We start from the raw sequence: 19,450 nt of genomic DNA on the forward strand, positions 1-19,450 counted from the left end.
TGGAATGTAAACTGTAATTGTACGTTTTCCAATTATTTTCTCAGTGAATGCAGCACCAAAATGTGAAGTTCTTCATAGAACAGCGATACCTATTACCCTCCTGACACAACACAGCATAGCTGTCTTTTAGAAAGCAAATGTATGTATGCAGAATTTTACCTCTTCTGCTTTTTGTTGAGGAAATGTAAACTGCAAGTGCTCAATGACAATGCTTTTGAAGGAACCCTATGAATTGTTCAGTTAGTTGTCATTCAAATGGGGAATCTGAGTCTGAATTGCTAAACTCCAGGTTGCAGATGGAGTGTCATATTAGTCAGTGTTCTGTTATGTGAAAAAATCCCTGCATATAGAAGAGTTCTAACCTAGCTTGAGCCCTCAAATGCCAGCTTTCTGTGTGGAGGGAATTTTTTTGTTTTTTGTGTCACTGGAGCCTTCACAATTTAGTCTGTGTAACCTCCCATACATATGTGGGGTGGGTGGGAGTCCTTGTTTGGCTGCTCTTTTATTCACAAAATATTTTATTCCTTTTCTCTTTCACACTGCATGATTTCCAGCTTTTAAATGTTGTATCTGCATTTTGAACACCACTGCCAGGAGTAGACACATGCTTTCCCTCCCTGAATGTGCAAGCCACAGTTATAACACAGTAAAGCTAATCTGTCTGCCCCCCCACCCGTCTCCTAGCACTGGTGTTCCTTATGGTGATTTTTGGTGAACTGTACTTTTATCAAATGTGATGTAATAACAAGAATGTTTATTTTATTACCTACCCTTCACACTAAGGTCCCAGAGCTGGTTACAACATTAAAACACAATATTAAAAACAATTTAAAATCACTTACAATCATGAAAATAAAAACCTCTCAAAAGTCCACAATGCATAAAACACAGTTTGCTGCCCTGGTTGTGGTTGCATTGACTCAGCCTCTCCTGCACTGAACACTCTCCCCTAAATACAGTGGACCCTCTGGTTACAAATTTAATTCGTTCCAGGGGTCCGTGCATACCCCGAAAAATCTGTATCCAGAGGCGCCACTTCTTCGAACGGTGCAATAGAGCAATTCTGCACACGCGCGAGTGACGAAACCCAGAAAAATACTTCCGGGTTTGCTGCTTTCGTAACCCGAAGTTTACGTTACTCGAGAGTAACGTAACCCAAGGGTCTACTGTATGCCGACATTTCATTGGATGACAGGATTGGCAACTCACTCTTCTATCCATTCTGAACGGAGAAGACATCCCTCTGTAAGTGCAGCAGTGGTTGATGTAGGTGTCTCTTCCCCACAGAGATGTGGGGGTGATGTGGTGCATGACTGCATGGTTTTACAACCCTGGTTCTTTTTTCTGTTTTTTTCGGTGTGGCAGTAATTTTGTGTTATGCCCTGCCCCCCATAGCAGCCATTTTCTGTATGGCTTTCTCATGGAAGTTATTTTTAATTGGTGCCCACAGGATCTTCCCAAGATTCAAAATGTGCCTAAATTGTAGAAGCTTTAAAATTATATATATATATATATAGAGAGAGAGAGAGAGAGAGAGAGACATTTTGTATTGCATCTCAAAAAAGGCTTACATAATTCGCCAGAAAACTGTCCTTGACTGCTTGATCCAACATATCCTACGTCAATGAGATCACTGGTGTTACGTTGGTGACCTCCCCACATGACCTCGCCTTTCCTGGGTCCAGTTGATCCTTTAGAAGATGCTGTACCTGAAGAGCTATGTCCACCTGGGGATGGGAAACTAGGCTTGCTATATGGCACCAGTGCCTCTTCTGAAAATACAAATGGTATATATTATATACATATATAAAAGATACATGGGACTGGCTTACTCATGGGAGATTAAAACTTGTTGAATAATTTTACACCACCTAAAAACCCGAAATCTTACATACCATCTAAAATGCTGTATTAGAAAAGTCTGAACATTGGGAATAGGTATGTCTCACTTTGAAAATGGGGACTTGAGCAACTAAAATTTGGTGGATGTGCACACTGATAACTAGAAATTTATGAAATGGAAAACTTAGTACTCCTCTCCCTCGAAATAGGAGAAATAAAGTATACCATAAAATGGTTATACAGTATTTTCACTGGAAAGCTACAAAGTGGAACACAAATAAGAGCAAAAGGAGTGGTTGACACGAGTGAAGGGATTTGTGGAGGCAAGCCATGTCATCAGCAACAACGCAGAAGCCAGCTATGCATTGATTTTGAAGAGCCTCTGTATGCATAGATACTTATGTACAAAGGTTTCTTCTGTGCAAAGGGAATTCTTGGGCTAATCAGGATGCTAGGTGATAAGTAGAGCTACTTCATGTGACTTGGAATGGGGTATGACCAGTTTATGCCTCTTTGGTAAAGGTTGAACTAGCTGCACTGTCCTTAACTCCTTCATTTCAACATGTGTACATACCATATTCTGGTATAAAAAGTATACCACGATAAAAATGGGCATTTTGTGATAAAATACATTAAACCTACATGTATTTTTGTGCTTTATGTGCAGATTGATGTGGAAGTGGGTTGGAACACATATGCATTCCATATGGACTGGAAACAGGCTGATCAATACATCTCCAGATGTGTATAAGGTACGTCAAGAGTGTTTACTCCCGAATTCCTATAAAATTTTTGTGGGAGTTGATGTGATAGAAATCCAGATTTGATGATTTCGAAAATAGAGCTGTCCCACATGGTGGCAAAATACAATTTGAAAATGGGGACTATTTGCCTACGTTGGGGAACATAAAATGTATTGTTTCATAATGTTGGATTTATTTATTTTTAACCCCCCCCTACCAATATGACAGTTGATTCAATGTGAGTTTAGTGTTTGTTGAGCCGTTGATAAATACAGGTTTCAACTACATATTACTGGAATAAGTAGTTCACATGGCTGAACGATTGAGAGCTCAATCTTAGCCCTTCCCCAAATGTTGATTTGTCAGTGGTAGCAAACAGAGAACTCTGAAATGGGAAGTTTGCAAGGTGGTGGAGTCTGAACCTTTACTACAAACCTGGAGGTGCCATGCTGTGGTAGGGTGGATGGCAACACTTTGTGCTATGGCCAGTGTAAAAATTGGCAGGGCTTGGGATGTGACCGTAGATCTATCACACCATTCTCATCTCCCCCCACACCAACCCACTTAGGATTGATCTATCAGCTAGCAGTGGAAGACATGCCTGACAAATAATGTAAATGAAATATACACAATTACCGTTTGTATTTTGGTATATAAGGATCTTTCTATTATTGACATATAGAGAAAAGTATCAACTTGTTTACAGTGAATTTGGAAGCTAAGTTAGATTTTGAATGAAACCATTTTTGCATGCATATTGGAAATCACATATTATCATATCTTCATCTAAGTTTATGAATTGGCATGTCCTAATTATAAAAAAACCAAAATTCATTATGGAAAAAGCATGATGAATCATAGATTACTTAATTAAATGATACATAAACGATTTGCAGAATAATAAGGCCAAAATTATAGTTTCCTTTAAGCTTGCTGAAATGCTGCTCTTTCCCCCTCACTTAAATTATGGTAACATTATTTCAATCAATTAAGATAAAGAACTATAGAATCAGCTAATTTAATTAGCTTCCTGGTGTTATTTCCAAAGATATCAAGCACATGGGAAATTACTTCATTGGTTTATATTCTGTATAGGGAAAATCTTGCTTGACAAACAATTCCTGTCCTTGAGAACAGATTGCTGTCCTTGAGACCCAGGTCCCCATTCACTATATGCGAGCAGAGTCTACGGGATTTCTTACAAACTGGGAGAAAGATTCAGCCCAGTTTAAGCAGTTTTGCAGGTACTGATTTCAACAGGAGACGTAACTTTCTATTGATTAATTTTGCAAGTGCTTAACTTTAGCTAGATCATACATCAGGTGTTGACCCCCACCAGGACTGGCCTACTCTCTTAAGAGGTGCTTGAGAGTTGAGGAACAGGGGAAGCTGCTTCTGCTTAGACTTTCAGTCTGTCTAGCCAAGCAGCTTTCCAAGGCATCAGACAGAAATGCCTTACAGCTCTGAAGTACAAATTTGTGAAGGTGCTTGATAATGAACCTGGGACCTCATAGTGTAAAGGACCACTAAGCTATAGAAGGACCAATCGCACCAGGAGGCAGAATCAGGCAGCCTTCCTTTGATGCAGAATGTGTGAAGAATGGACAGCACAGGGCACCAGACTCTCAATGATTAGCTTATCATTATATTTTTACCACTTTGAGTGGTGTAATTTGAAGTTTTGACTCAGTTACCCACACCCAAATGTTATTAGCTATCTCCGCTTAGAGGAAAATTGACATACTCATATGGTCAGAGGCTTTTAAATCAACACAGTTTAGCAAGGTAATTATTTTAGTCAGTGCTTCTCAAGTGAGCAAAGCACTGGAGCTAACCTAAAATATCAGTACAAATTTACCAATGAAATCTTTTGATTTTGGTGATATAGAAAGCTCATTACCCACAAGGGGCAAATATATTTCTGCTACCACATCGGAAAACTCATGTTCCCAGTCTAGGAAGTAGTGCGTGAAGTTACCATGTTGGAATCCAAGATGTTGGTAATGAGTTCATATTTGGCCAATATGTCATCTTACCCTAGGTAGTATTTCAAAGTACAAAACCAACACTGCATGAACCAAGGAGAACAGTCATAGCAATTGCCAACATCATCATATTTGGAATCAAAGATGACTGCCACAAGTAAGTTACAGTTGTGTTCATTATGTGATACTCAAGAAGTTTGCAGAGTTGCTGTTCCAACAGCAAAAAGGGCAAATTTCTTGTTCTAAAATAAATGAAGCTGCTGGAATTTGGGAACTTATTCAGCTTCAAACTTGTTTTGGCAGAATTCTTTACAGGTTGTGCCTTGAGTTGATCCGTCAGTGTAACATTCTAAAAAATTCACTTGGCACAATTTATGCTAGTTACTTTATGCAGAAACAGAAACAAGGTGGAAGATGAAGGGAAACCATACCACCAACAGTATGTGAAGAAAGTGCTAGGATATCAAGTTGATCATCTGTTCTAACCGTCCTTACATGTGTGTGTGTACGCAAATACACACACACATGTTCTGTCAAAGGGTGCAATCCACAAGGGATGGGGAGGAACGTGAGAATGTAGGAATGCTCTGCAGTCCTCAATCCAGTTCTAGGTTTGAATTATCTTGTCTTTTTTACTTTTAAAAGCTTATGTCCCTCACATTGTTTCCAAATAATAAAAAGTATTTTCTTCTGGCTTGGGGGTGCGGCAGAGAAATGTGGGGGTTTAGGATCCTGGCATACTTTCCTTTTTTTGGCCCTACCTGCATCTGAGCTCCAACATTGGTTGAGCCACAGCTTTGGCAGGGTTCATAGAGTCAGAGAGGGAGACGTCGTTCTCCCTCTGCAAGCTCAGATCTCTGTCTCTGGAATCAAAATCCATTATTTTGTATGGTTTCTTGGACAGTCTCCTAGAGCCCACAGGATTGCAACCCCCCCCCCAATCTTTTCATTTGAACAACTGAATGCAACAGACAAGCTGACAAAGAATACTTGAATGGTTTGTTGATGAATACCTAATAGCTGTTAAGACATTTAATGATTCTGAGTGCTGGTGTGAGGGGGGAAAGGAATAACGGGTGACAGTCAGCTGAGTTTTACTCAGGGTAGATCTATTCAAATTAATGGACCTTAGTCATGTTCATTCAATATTTACTGTTGAAGAAGGTGTGGTGATCTTTGCTGATTTCCTCTGCTGCAGAAAATACGATCCAAAGAATGGAGAACCATCCAAAACATTATAGTTCAGGAAAGAACAGAATGTAAGTTGTAGGGGGCAGGGAGAAATCAGCAAAAATCGTCTCACCTCTTATATTAGTGGAGATGTTTGCTGCATAAAAAGCTTTTTCTATGAGCACAGCAGCAGCATTGGATTTCACCCAGTATTCCTACATTGATTATGTTAGCAGTGGTGTCTGCTGGATGAAAAGCTGTTTTGCAAGCAAAATGGCAGCATTTGATTTCACCCACCGAGTTTATCAATGAGAAGTTCCATGTTTTAACCCCCCCCCCAAAAAAAACCCCACACACACCTATGAGTCCAAAATGGCTTGATTCCGAGCTTTTTGCAAGGTTACAGACATAAATGTGAGTACTGATGAGAATGCTGTTAATACAGGTGGGAGGTAAGGATGTTTGGTGCACTATATGCATGCAAAAATCCATTCCAGTGGGTTAAAGAAAAATACTCACAGCCAGTGTGTGTTCCATATGTATATATTCCTTGCATAAGATGTCAAGTACATTCCCCCCCTGCTGCATATAGCAGCATTATTAACTCCCAAAGGCATGCGTTCAGAATTTTAGTAGTTTAGGTGTATTCAAAAGCTTCACCATTGCAGGAGCAAACATTGAAGGTCAAATGTTAATAACAATCCTTTGACTGTTCCAATGTAAGCCTTGACCTTCACCGCCTGTAGGGGATCTTATAATGGAATATATTTAGGAAACTGCCTAAGCTGCTTTGAGAGGTGCAACTACACACCTGATCCAAATGCTTGTTTTTGCTGGCTTTGAAGTTCTGTGGAGCTTATCCATTCCTGGGTTTGCCGCTGCCACTCTAGTGACGTTCTAGCTTGACGATCCAAAGAGCTCTTTGTTTCATCTATGCTGGATGTATGCTGTCGTTCTAGAGAGCTTCCTTTTCTCTCTGTCGATCCTCCACGTTGGCCAGGGCCTATCTGCTGCCTTAAACCCTGACCAGGGGGTGGGTCTGGCGGTGGTGGAAGATCTAAAAATGTGAATAGACTCAGAATTTCAATGACATATTAGTTACATTTAAATTTTAGTGGAAAATGAAAGGATTGGAAAGATTTGACAAAATATAGTTATCCTACATTTTTCACTTGGTTTTAGACAATTGCTAGATGTTTTTGGCTGTAAATAACTGAACATGCCCTTCACCAGAAGAGTAATTTTTGTTGTGCTGCACTTGACAAGGTCAGTAAAAAAAAAAAGCTTTTATTTTCAGTAGATGGGGGTTGTTTCCTTTTTCATCCTGTTTGCTATGAAATAGTTTTGAAATATATATATTCAAAATGCAGATCACATGTACCCTATCAGTTAAATTAAAAGTGGCTTCATATGAAAGGTTTTCTAGAAGTTTTAACATGCACTCAAATGTTGAGTGAATTTGCAAATTGCTCTAAATATGTCCAGATTATAACACAACAGATTCTGGGAGGGTGGGGATCTTCAAATGCAAACTACTTTTTAAAAAAGAAGTCACCAGCCTGTGTTTAACTTCAAGCAAACTATACCCACGATAACATATATCAAATGTGTATGAGTTTTCCTTTATTTTTGAACCTTGCAATGGTGAAGAGACATTAGTAAGCACGATTTTTCAACATTTCTTAGTTGCAATCCAACATTCTGTCCATGCTGTTTCAAAATAAACATGCAAGACTATTTACATACCACTGCTCACTAAATCCTCTTAGATAAACACAGGATTTGCAATGCTTTGAATCATGCCTCTGTGAAATATTTTCTGTGCATGAACTTTATAGTTCTTTCCTTTTCTGAATTGGGGCTATAGCAGTACTCTCACATGTGCATGCCAGTTAATTTCTTTGTCCATGCAGCACTCTTGACCATCTTTGAGAAGATGACTGTACCATAGTTGGAACCACATGTGACTATGGGGAATCAAGAGTCTTCTGGTTCTATCCATCTATAGTTTGGTATATGCGGATATTTCTGCACACAAATCTATACCCAGGATGGTCAGTAGGAGTAAAGTGGATGTGAAAGAAACAGCTGGTGTTAATACTTGTGAACCAGCCCTAATGGTGGAACAGATACTCGGGTATTTGGAGCATGACAACACCATTTTGTCTCATGGAGGCAGCTGTCTGCAGTCTAATTAGTTATTCAAAATAATTGAGACAATAAATCTTCCCCATGCCTATCCTACATGGCAATTTTCTCTTTGATTCATATAATGCTGAAAACACTTGTGCCGTTCATTCAAGCACTTTAACAATTGAGGTAGTAACTTGACATTCCATATTGCCTAATATCCCTTCATATGCAGTGTTTTCAATGAAAGTTGTTCACACATTTAGCCACCAGTAATGTACACTTGTATTCAAGTTTCCCTTGCTCACTGGGACTGGATGGTGCACCTGGAGGAGACTAACCTTAATACAACGAGGAACTTCTATCTTGATGTAAATAGCAGCTTTATGGAGGGGGTGAAGATTTGCATTGGAACTGAAGCAGAGGGGGGAAAGGGTTTAAACTCCACCCCTGCCTCCTACAACCCCCACCCAGAGAATCTCCATACAGCTGCTATCTGCATTCCTAAAGTGTCACGTAACTTAAAAAGCATCACGTGTAGTTGGGCCCAAGAGGTTCTGAGGTATTTTTGTTTTTCAGGTTTGGTGGCAGGAGCTGTCTGGGGTCAAACTGGAAACCTTAGGGGTGGCCTGTGTGCTGCTGCCCCATGTGGTGAGCCACTGAACTGCAGATTGCAGCATCTTTCTAGACGGATTAGCATCCTAAGGCCTCAGGTAAGTTTATTTATTTATTTATACCATAACATTTATATGCTGTTTGAGTTATTAAAAAAATTATTAAGATGTTAACAAAAAGAATAGAACAATGAAATTATCATGAAGAACAACCATTTAAGACATTCGAAAGATAATTAAAATAAATGATAAACTAAAAACAGATTAAAGTACATATCAACATTCTACATATATGGGTAGGCTTGTCTGAACAAAATGCTTTTAGCTGATGGTTTTAGGTAGTAGTTGGTTCCTCCTGGAGAGAAAGGACGATAGGCAAGCTAATGGCTCACCATATGATGCAGCCACATACAGTCCCAATGGTTACCCATTTCAGCTTCATAAGCTATTGACCTCTAGTGAAAAGGATTTGTGGATAGTACCTCTTTGACAATAACAGATTTACTGGATAGACTACTCATTTGGTCAGTATTCTTGCTCCCACTCGTGTAATGTAAACATGAAGAGGATCATAATAATTTGTAGTTTTTTCTCTGTGGTGCTTTAAGAGTCTGTTTGTTGCTTCAACCAAAATTGTGAGACATTTCTTATAGCATGATATATTACTACAGTGACTTAGATTTTCAGTGCATTTTGAAATTGTCTTTCAATTTACTTTCCTTTTCTCCCCTTAGTTATTCTAAATGTAGAGTGACAGAATAGGTTTTTGGATTCAACCTATAAAAGGTAGTTTAGGATACAGGAGAGGGTAAACTGAGTTTCCAGGGCATGGGCAAATATTATTTGTAACCTGTCAAACAAGGCGTGTCAAATTATTTCCTGTAAACGACAAATGCTGAACCATAATATATGGGCATGGAGCTCTGGCATATTGCACATAACCGTGCATCTTATGACTATCTTTGGTTGTTCTCTTTCAGTGAGGTTTTATCCCCATTGGGGTTCATATAGTCGGTAAAAACATATTTGTCTGGAACACCTAGAATTTGCTGACTGCTCCTTGCATTGGTTGGAATTCAGCCAAGTCATCAGAAGCTGCATCTAATGACAGCACAATTCTGGAAAGAGAAATCTGCAAGCCAATTAGTACATTAATGTAATATTATTGGAGAGTGGTGGCTTTTCTCCCAATTCAGTAATTAGGGAACTGGGGATTCTGATATTTCGTGACAGCAAAAAACCTCAACTGAGCCTAAATGTGTTCCCATTTGACTCACCTTGGATTAGTGTGAACAGTGTGAGAGATTACCCAGTGTGACTGAAAACAACAGTTATTAGTTTAGACTTTTAAAAGAGCTTAATGTTGCTAACTCTCTAGCAGTGCACTTAATGGAAATCTCAATTAATTGCAGATGATACCCAGGGAAAGAAATTGTGAATAAAGAAAATTGTTTCATGTTTACTTGTGAACTGGACTATGTTTGGGCATTATATGGTTGACTCCCCTTTGCCCCTCAGTCTATAATGTAATCAATCTAATACTTTTGCCACTGATTTTGATAGGATGGTTGATAGTAAAGCATAAGTCGCCAGAAAGAAACTCTGATTATTTTCCTCATATGCCAGTCTTTCTGTATTTGGCAACCTGATTGCATTCCAAACTATCTGGAGGGCTTTGTGTCAATGCATGAGATTTCTCTCCTTCCTACCTTTTGTTCTGTTGTTTGGTAGGGTTGCCATAGTTCAAGGAGTAAAAATCTGGGCACCCTCGAAGTTGTTCAGCTTTTTTATCACCTTTCTCAAGGTCCTTAGCATTTAACAATCAGTTCTTCCTCTCCATTTCCCACCATCTGCTCCATAAGTAGGTCGTCCTTCCCTTGAGTGCAGATTTCCCTGTCCCCAATCTAGATTGCAACTCTAGCATGGGACTAGGAGAGTTTCAGTCCTGTTGTAGTCTCACTTCACATAAGCCCCTCAATGCTTGCCGTTTGCACTGCATTATAGGAAAAGGTCTCACTTCTGTCAGTGTGATGTTTTCCACAATGCAGATGGCTAATGGCGGACAAAAGGTCACTCCCAGTTTGCAATTCAGATTGCTGCCCCCCGCCCAGCACTGACAGTTTGTAAGAGGAGGGGGGAACCCTCACATGTAGTGCGACCTTTATCATCAAAGTATATAGTTAGGATTTATATACATGGATATTAATCCCCAAAAGACAGCGGTCCTGGAATAAATTTGAAACAAGCCAAAATTTGCTATACTGTATAGTAGCAGCGTGACTTACATATTAGGTCGCAGTAGTCATTATGCAATATAGAAAATGAGTGGGCTCTGTACAAGGATCATTATTTTGGTATTGCAGCCATATTACTTCAGGCAAGCAGATGTGGAAGATAATGTTTGAAAACTATTCACTAGGTGAAAGCACTTTTGTTTGTTCTATTTCACATTGTGATACTGTAACAGCTAGTAACAACTGTAAATTAATTGTTGTGTTCTGTTTTATCATTACAGATGGTGTAGAGATGGAAAAAACTTGCTGTGTAATTTGTGATGGTAATATGCAGAAAGGCAACTGTTGTGGAACGTGTTCTAGAAAAAATTAAGATAAAATGCAGGAAGGGAAGTTGGCCTAGTTAACATATGGATGTGAAACTGCACGTTAAGTGTTGTAACAACATGCACTGTGTATAAGCATATCCATTGTTAGAGATCTCCTAGGGAAGTACTACGTCCCGCCCTCCAGCAGTTTTATGTTTGAACATTGCTGCATTTAACTTCAAGACATACGGCATCTTTATAGTTAGCTAGCAGCCAATAGCTAGCAGCTAGGGAGAAATAAGCAGCTTGATTGAGGACTTGATTGAGGTTAATATGGTCATCACAGTGCAAATGATTCAGTCAGGGAACTTGCAACAAAACAAGGCAATGAATGGATTTGTACAATACAGGTTTTGTTAGACAGTGTAATAGTTCCACAATCATTGCTGCTACTATACCTGTGGCGTGTCAGAACCCCTACACATGAAACAAGGAATCAATTTAGTACAACTGGATGACATATCAATTCGGAAAAGTCACTGGCATTTGAGAAACTGTGCAAGTACTCTTAAAAACATGATGAATGCCAGTGCAGTATCGGTGAGTTAGTTGACAAATTGAAGGGGTTATCCCCCTTCTCAGGCAACACACAGCGAGAAACATCTCATAAGTAAATTAGAAGGTGCCTTTGGGGAAGTAATGTCTGCTTCATGTGCTCCAGGATTGAACAAAAAACAGCTTTGATATAACTGCAACATACTTTCGGTACAACATTGACAGTACAAATAGCAGCAGCAATAATTTGGGAGGAGATTTATTTAAAGATCTATAGCTGTGACAGATTCAAGACTGGTGAGGTCGCTATAGCTATGGCGTGTGGGGCAGAAGCTGGGAAAAGTCTACATGAGAAGATGTACCACCTGTACAAAAAACGTTTAGCTTACCAACCATTACATGCAAAATTTGACTTCACAGCCTTTTTACCAATGTCCACTGCTGTTAGGCAGCATAGTCTCAAGCATTTTCTACTCCTGTTGTGGTGTTGACCTATTGATTACTACATAATAGTTCTATTTATATTACTTTATCTAATAACAACTTGCACATTGCCTTGTAATATTACAGATGTTCCTAAAAATGGCATATTGACAACCTTATTTGTCAGCTGTATCAATGAGCTGCCAAGGACTATCAACACACTTCCATTTACAAATTTTTCACACACCTTCATCTGCTCACATTTTCGACCTGATTGTAGACATTAAAATATTGGTAAAACCCATGTTGTGGTGGTTTTACTGTTTCAGCAGCCTTATTTGTAACTATATCTTGGTATCATCACAGCTAGTGAACAAGAAATAGGGGTGGAGGTCTCAGTGGAATATTTGACACCAAAATCATGGTCCTTGCTGGTATAAAATCTGCATTACAGTAATTTCCCATATTCATATTTTTGCCATGATTATTTCCAAGGTGGGGTTGTTAGGGACAACTAGTCAAGCTGCCATTATGTTTCAAATTTCTTCTTGGTCACATGTCCTACCAAACCTGGAGTGTTTTTCTAGTTTGGGGGGGGGGGATGCATCTGTGCAGTAGATTATAGCCTAAAACGCTGCCCAAGAGCCCAGTCTTTAAGGTGCCACAGGACTTATTGGAAAACTGGTCATTCTTTAATTTTTGTTATAAAATATATTAGAACATTAAAGTTACTGACCAAATTCCACCCTTCCCCCACATTTTGTGGTTGTATCAGTAAACAACAATGTGAATATTATTTACTGTTTGAACTTGCACCAAATGTGTAATCTTACGATTTTGAAAGGAGCAAAACCTTGTTAAAAGCTGTGGAATGAAGCTGAAATTTTAAAATAACACGAAGCAGCCTATATTAAGCCTAAGTTACAGAATGTCATCAGACATATGTGTGAGGATAAATTCATATAATATTGCTTTGCTGTCCTGGTGGGACTGGATTTCACAGCTCAGTAGGAGAAACTAATGCTTGGCTAAATAGCCCAGCCATAATTCATAGCCTGACATAGATCTAACATCAACACTGACTGAAAGACTTGAAAGTAACAAATAGCAAGTGAAATGGAATCACAACATCCATCTTGGTTTCACTATCATCAATTAAAATGTTTTTTGATAAGAAATTTGAGAGATGAGAAAATGGAAAATAAACTGACCACCTTTGAGATAATCAAGTTAGTAGAGCAAAACATTGTTATGAGAAACATATCAATTACTTATCAAGACAGAACAGTGACAGAAAAGATGTTTGTTTGTTTCAAAAGGGAAATGATGCTAGAGGTGGAAAAACAAAATGAAATCTAGAAGTCTGCTTTTCCTTGTGGTCCTGCCATGCATTTCTTTAAAAGAGAGTAATTTCAAAATACTGTACTGTGCGTTTTTAACAGCACAAATTTGTTCAAATTAGAGAGATGCATGTTGGAGGGTTGATAAATAAGTGGCATATTCATGCATATCTGGTGTAAATATAAGAAGATGAGCTCTTTTTGGAATGATATGCATATGAGACAGACATTTGGATCCATTAAATATAATGCAACATTATTCTGTAATTTTTTCTTTTGTAACTTCATTGTACATCACTTAGAAACTATAGTGTTAAGTGGTAAATAAATTGTTGAAATAAGTAAATAGGTTACTTGAGAAATAAGATACATGCAGAACACATGGAATTGGTAAGATACTAACTACAGCAAAAGTTTGAATTGCTTATAAACAAAAAAATTCTACTATGGTAACTATGAATAAATGGTTTAGTAGAACCAAGTTTGCTTAATGGAAAACTTGACACAATTTATGTAGTTAGGAGAGGGAAGTAAATTGACAGGAACTTTCCAGAAAGAATGGACCCCTTTTACTTCATATATTTAACATAGATCTTAACACATACAAAGCATTTTCACCACTGTCTTAAACAGAAGTATAAGATAAATTATAATTAATGAACTGTGAGAATCTCTATGTAGAAGTCTATATATTTTGAATATTATGAATGTAGAACTAAATACTTGTGAAAAGAAATGTGACAAAAATAGTGAACAAACACAATTTAATATAAACTTTCATGTAACTTAGTATACTAATTTGGAAAGTACCATTTTACAGTTAACATGGAAATGACTTCTAACAAAGAACTTACCATCTGTCATTCCTTCTCTACGGTGAGGCAATGGAGGCTGGTCCACTCTGCCTCCCTTGTGTTTTTTGGTAGGCCTAGGCCTCTGACTCTGGGCTGCACTCGTGTTGCTGTCAGTAGAAAAGGGGCTGGTTGGCCGAGGCCTCTGAGAAGAGGAATATGGTTTGCCTACAAACAAAAATGGAAATTGATACGTTATTATGCTTACATGCCTGCTCTAACCAGCTTCAGTTTCTTTATTTGCAACACCTCACATGAAAACTCATGACGACTGTTATTGACGGCACCACCAGCAAAGTGACAAACTCAGTGTTGGAGTTTACTGTTAAAGTTTATTTGAAAAACATTTTCACCATTTGCTGACCATCTTTTTTGTATGCTAAACAGAAATGCGTAACTAATACATTTAAAAAAAAAAAAAAAAGACTGGAAGCAACATTTACGCACCATGACCTCTATGGCGAAAGCATGTGTTCTGGATGAGGAGTCTAAACTCAGCTTTGCCCAACACATGCTGTATTTTTATTGCATAAGTAACCACATTAGACAATTTATTCTGGGGCCCAAACCATTCAAGAACAGGCTAATACAGATAAGATTTATCCATATTTCATTATTTTGTATGCATGCATAATTTCATAATCTTAAACAAGCATACATTAAGTTCGGTTTTTCAAAGCCAATGGAAGAACACATGATTTGTTGGCAATAATCTACTTGATTAAGAATACTTTAATATCAAGTCTTAGGATTTATGTAGAATACTACAGTATATTAGTCCTTCATTGTTCTTGATGAGATTGCAATCTTATAAAGCCTTCCTCCTCCTCCCTGCCTCCTCCCTGCTTTCAGTGACAAGTGCACTGCTCCCTTACAAGAGTCTATCACACAGACCACTTGTGATGTTTGTAGGAGAAACATGCATGCCAGAACCCTTACAAAGCCCGCTGTTTTATGTACAGGGTGGTTTAAATTTTACAACCATATGATAGCCACCCCACATAGTTGGTGTTAGGAGTTTGTTATGCTGTTGAAGTTTCTTGATCTGTATAGTAATCCCTTTGTGTTATAAACAGGCCCAAGAGTAGCCTGGAGCTACTGCTCTAAATGTATCTCTGGGCACTTCCACACCATAGTTCTCTGGAGACTCTGCTGCTCGTTCATGCAAGTTTTGTGCAGCATCCACATGACATGATCCCCATCAAAATGTCATCCCATATTCCTTCCTCATTTAATATGGCTGTATTTTTGCTGGAATTTTACTTACTCAGTTTTCCACGGAAATAGAACAAGTGGGAAAATAACACAGAGCGAAACACTGTGTAGGGGCTGCACAAAACTTTCATGTAGGAGCTACAGAGTCCGCAAACTGCCATTAGGAAGTGCCCTCTGCTTCCTTAATGCACAACCATAGCCTACTTCTAAACATTTTATGTACTTTGACTCATCTTTTTTGCAGAGAAGGGAAGAGCAGTAACCACAGAAAAAATAAAATAGAAGGTTGCCTTTATCTGGCATTTGAAAGCCAAATCAGAGTCACTTTGTTTAAGCAAGGCAACTAATTTATTTAACTAGATGCTGTCCTTGATACAATTTTAATTATAATCCTGCTGTCAGACACAATAAATGATTGGATTAAGTGCCTTAAAAGGCAACCATTTAATAAGGCTGTTAAACTGTTGCATTGTTAGAGTGATAAACTTTCACCAACTCACCCCATGCTCACAGTCTTCCCAGAAAATACATTTGGCAAGAGAGATGCAAAAGAGAAGCAGTAATGGAGATAAAAGCTAAGTGTGCAGTTCTTCACAAGAAATATTATTGATTGTGAGAAGGTTTTGCAAATAATAAATCATCAAAAATTGCATGGCAAAATTAGCAGTCTCCTTGAGGCCGTATTAAAAGGCAGTATGTGTCGGTGTCAGTAAATCCATAGCAGAGTCAAGAGAAGTGTTAAAATGTCTGTGCACTGCACTGCTTTGTTTCTGCTTGAAGTACTATTAAACAAAAAACAAAAAACCTAACAGGCAGAAACAAACCATCTGCTTTATATGCATGTTAGGCATATTTATGCTGAGGTTTTACTTTTCTTAGGAAAGGAGGAAGAAAGAAAAGACAGAGGCCCACATCATGCAAAAAGCATTAGCTTTGTGTCTACAAACCTGTTCTTGATAGGCTGGTTCCATCCAGCCTAAACCCAGCTTTATCTGCTGCTGCAACCAGAGCTTGTGCAAAACTGCCGCTGGTAAAGATGGAGTCATCTGAGGAGCTACCTACACTAGATCTATGACTAGAAAAGTTACGGTCCTCATCAGACGCAGAACCCCATCCATTTACAAGTGAACCTAAAAACAAATGTAGGGGGCTAGTGAGTTGCACACATGAAATAGCTTAACTGTTATGTAAATTCCAAAGGGCTATTAAAATACCTCTTTTCCTTCTACTTTCAAATCTCAATTTTGTATTTCTAGAATAGGGAAATTCAGATAAAAATTCATTGCAGTTTTCCCCAGCACCATGGATCTCAGCCAATGGAGAAGTTCAGATTTTGTCAGGTTTTTTTAATAAAGGATCTTAAAGTGGACATTTCTTATCTCAGAATTCAAAATAAGAAAAACATGAATGCATTGTATCATACAATTATTACCGGTACCTGCTGTCCTAAACTTAAATTTTTAAACTCTTTACTTGCTGTGGTATTCAACTAAGTTTTACTCAAAGCAAACCCACTGAAACTAATGGTCATATCTTAGTCATGTTCATTTTAATGTGTCTACTCTGAATAAAACTTAGTTGTATACCACCCTTAATCACTACCTTCCATAGGTTAGTGTGGCACGAGTAAGTTTTGTGTGTAGAAAATTCAGGAATGAGGCAAATCCAGTCAAATGGAATTTTTCCTTTTGCATTTTGCTTTTCCAGGTATGAGCACTCTGCTTTCAGGGATATATAAAATGTATAAAAATTCAAGGCCTTAAAGTTTGGAATTAAAATCTCAGCCTCTAGTCTTCAAGGTGAAAAGTTACAGATCACTCTTGAGATAAGGCTGCAAATGGCACCATTCAAAAATGTTCAAGTTCTGAGGATTTTCAAGTCTCACCACATACTGGGAATTCCTGCTCATTTAGACTTTTAATGGAAGAAATAGAAGATGTAAATAGGGCAGATGTTGGTTTGTTGTTGAAAGTGCTGAGAAAAGCTGCATCTGATGACATTCCCTTTTCTACTCCACTACTAAAAGTAAAGGTGCTCTAGTCACTAGTTTATCCAAACTCTAAAACACAGATATTTTCAGCCAGCCCATTGCAATGAGCACAATGATTATAAAAGTTGTTTGGGGCATCTCAGAGTCTCAAACTTCTAGTCTGAAACTAGAAGCACAGGATGCCTACGTGACAATTCAAAACATCCGTGCTATACAAAACCATAGGAAATAGCTTTGGTGCCAATTAGCTTTCCAAAACAATGAAAATAGTTTGCAGTGCTGGAATGACCAAATCTTTTAGCATCAATGCAGTGGTATGCTGTAATAAACAAGTTTCTGCACTCCAAGATACAAGAACAGAAGCTGAAGGAGTCGACAGAGATTTGACAGGCTGAAAGTGGGTTAAGCGCAACAGAGACTGACAATTTGATTCTGCTTGCCAGAGGCACAAATAAAATTGTTACTTTCCAAATTGACTCTGCCTGACATAGACAGATGTAGGTAAGGCAAGATAACAGCTAAGGCAAGCTGGGGGAAAAATGAAAAAGCCATTTCTTAAAAAGTAAAACTACATAGACTTCTGAACAGAGATCACTACAGCAGGCTAGCTGAAGAGATTATTTGTGCATAGAAATGTTCAGGATAATGATTTAAAACAAGCCTTGCTTCATTTGACTTGGTGACCATCATTTGAAGAAAGAATGTCAACTGCTCAACATATATACTTTAAATGAAAAAAAGGTTTAGGAGTTCTGTAACCAGGACATGTATACTTTAAATGAAAATCAGTTTAGCTGTTTTGTGGGATGTAACCAGAACAACAACAACAACAACAACAACAACAACAACAACAACTCAGCAAGCAAGGAAATTACCTAAACATGAAGTCTGAGCTTTGCTTGCTCTTTTTGCTGCAGCATTTCCCACTGGTGAAGAGACCAGCACTGATTTTCATTTAAAAAAATACACCCCAAACAGAAAACAAAGTGCTGACTATGTACACAGATCTCTTACACTAACTGATATTTTGTTGGATCATAGCCTGTTTATAATAATAAGCTGCATATTGAAAACAAGATCTAAATTATAACATGTTGATATTCTGAATTGCTTAAAGGTCGTTATATTGTGTGTATGTCTATATATCTGTAAACACACACACACTCTTTTAATGTATTTCCTTACATATTTTTTTCAAGGACTGCAGAATGTGATGAATCAGCTGGTCTATGTGTGTGTATGAATAATATTAACAGCAATGTTGTGAGTTGCTCCACAAGAATGGTGTCATAGCCTTAGTTCAGGGAGGCAACTCATCCTTTCCTAAAATCCCTTGTATGATATAATAATGCGGGATACTACTCGAGGGATGTTACTGGAGAGCAGAACTGTCAAAAACTTTACAGACACAACTAACTGCACTGTCAAATCAGACTGCACATTTCAGCTCTTTTTAAAGTGTCAGAAATAGGAATTCCATCAGGGCAATCAGAAATGTCCCTGCAGTTTGTGAGAGACAACCCAAAAGAACAGCTTGTTTTTTGTGAGAAGGCCCAAACTGCCTTTGGTGATGGGGATAGTCGCTATTACTGTGAGACAACATTGTTGGGTTGCCCTTATGCAGTACCACAATCCACCAACTAAGGCTGATAGAACCAATATCAGACCATTCTGACCCAGGTTCAGGTGCTTACTATGACATTTAGGTGTAGCGTATTCTAGCAGGACAAAGCATGGCACAACTGTGAACCCATATGGTTCTGTTTTCATAAGATTATAAGATTATTTGGAAGACAGAAATTCAACTGGACAGAGTGGGAAAGAAAGATGAACTGCAACATTACAGAAAATATGGGAATATTTTCATATGAATATTATATATAAACCAATTTAAAAGAAAATCACTTTAAAATTATACATGGCAGAAAAGATGACAATTAGACTCAGGAATATGACAATAATACAGCATGGCAAATGTTAGAGGTGTCAGCAAACTCATGTAGATGATCTTCATGTCTTGTGCACCTCCAAAATTACTCTTTTTTGAAAA

The 19,450-nt window shown here is 38.2% G+C and overlaps 1 protein-coding gene and 1 long non-coding RNA gene across 29 annotated transcripts in view; one reads left to right on the top strand and one right to left on the bottom strand.

Annotated features, from left to right (window-relative positions):
* LOC308476419 overlaps positions 1 to 11,794 on the top strand; it is a 60,742-nt gene extending 48,948 nt beyond the window's left edge. Inside the window, exons 5-12 of one of the 7 annotated variants that reach the window (XR_013985866.1) lie at positions 45 to 139; positions 2,510 to 2,594; positions 3,681 to 3,829; positions 4,627 to 4,727; positions 5,974 to 6,154; positions 6,923 to 7,006; positions 8,450 to 8,583; positions 11,000 to 11,794. This is a non-coding gene — a long non-coding RNA (uncharacterized lncRNA). The remainder of the gene's footprint in view (positions 1 to 44; positions 140 to 2,509; positions 2,595 to 3,680; positions 3,830 to 4,626; positions 4,728 to 5,973; positions 6,155 to 6,922; positions 7,007 to 8,449; positions 8,584 to 10,999) is intronic. The other 6 variants (XR_013985869.1, XR_013985867.1, XR_013985868.1 and 3 more) reach the window with 6 other exon arrangements.
* ROBO2 (roundabout guidance receptor 2) overlaps positions 1 to 19,450 on the bottom strand; it is an 835,262-nt gene that overhangs the window by 4,290 nt on the left and 811,522 nt on the right. For 8 of the 22 annotated variants that reach the window (XM_081003974.1, XM_081003982.1, XM_081003978.1 and 5 more), the window contains 4 exons: positions 16,358 to 16,540; positions 14,199 to 14,363; positions 6,552 to 6,797; positions 1,572 to 1,772 (listed from right to left, as the gene is read on the bottom strand). In XM_081003974.1, the coding sequence (XP_080860100.1) occupies positions 1,572 to 1,772; positions 6,552 to 6,797; positions 14,199 to 14,363; positions 16,358 to 16,540 (795 nt within the window). The remainder of the gene's footprint in view (positions 1 to 1,571; positions 1,773 to 6,551; positions 6,798 to 14,198; positions 14,364 to 16,357; positions 16,541 to 19,450) is intronic. The other 14 variants (XM_081003969.1, XM_081003965.1, XM_081003984.1 and 11 more) reach the window with 3 other exon arrangements.

This window comes from Podarcis pityusensis (genome assembly GCF_964106645.2).
Source record: "Podarcis pityusensis genome assembly, chromosome: 4".
In the NCBI taxonomy this organism is placed as follows: Eukaryota; Metazoa; Chordata; class Lepidosauria; order Squamata; family Lacertidae; genus Podarcis; species Podarcis pityusensis.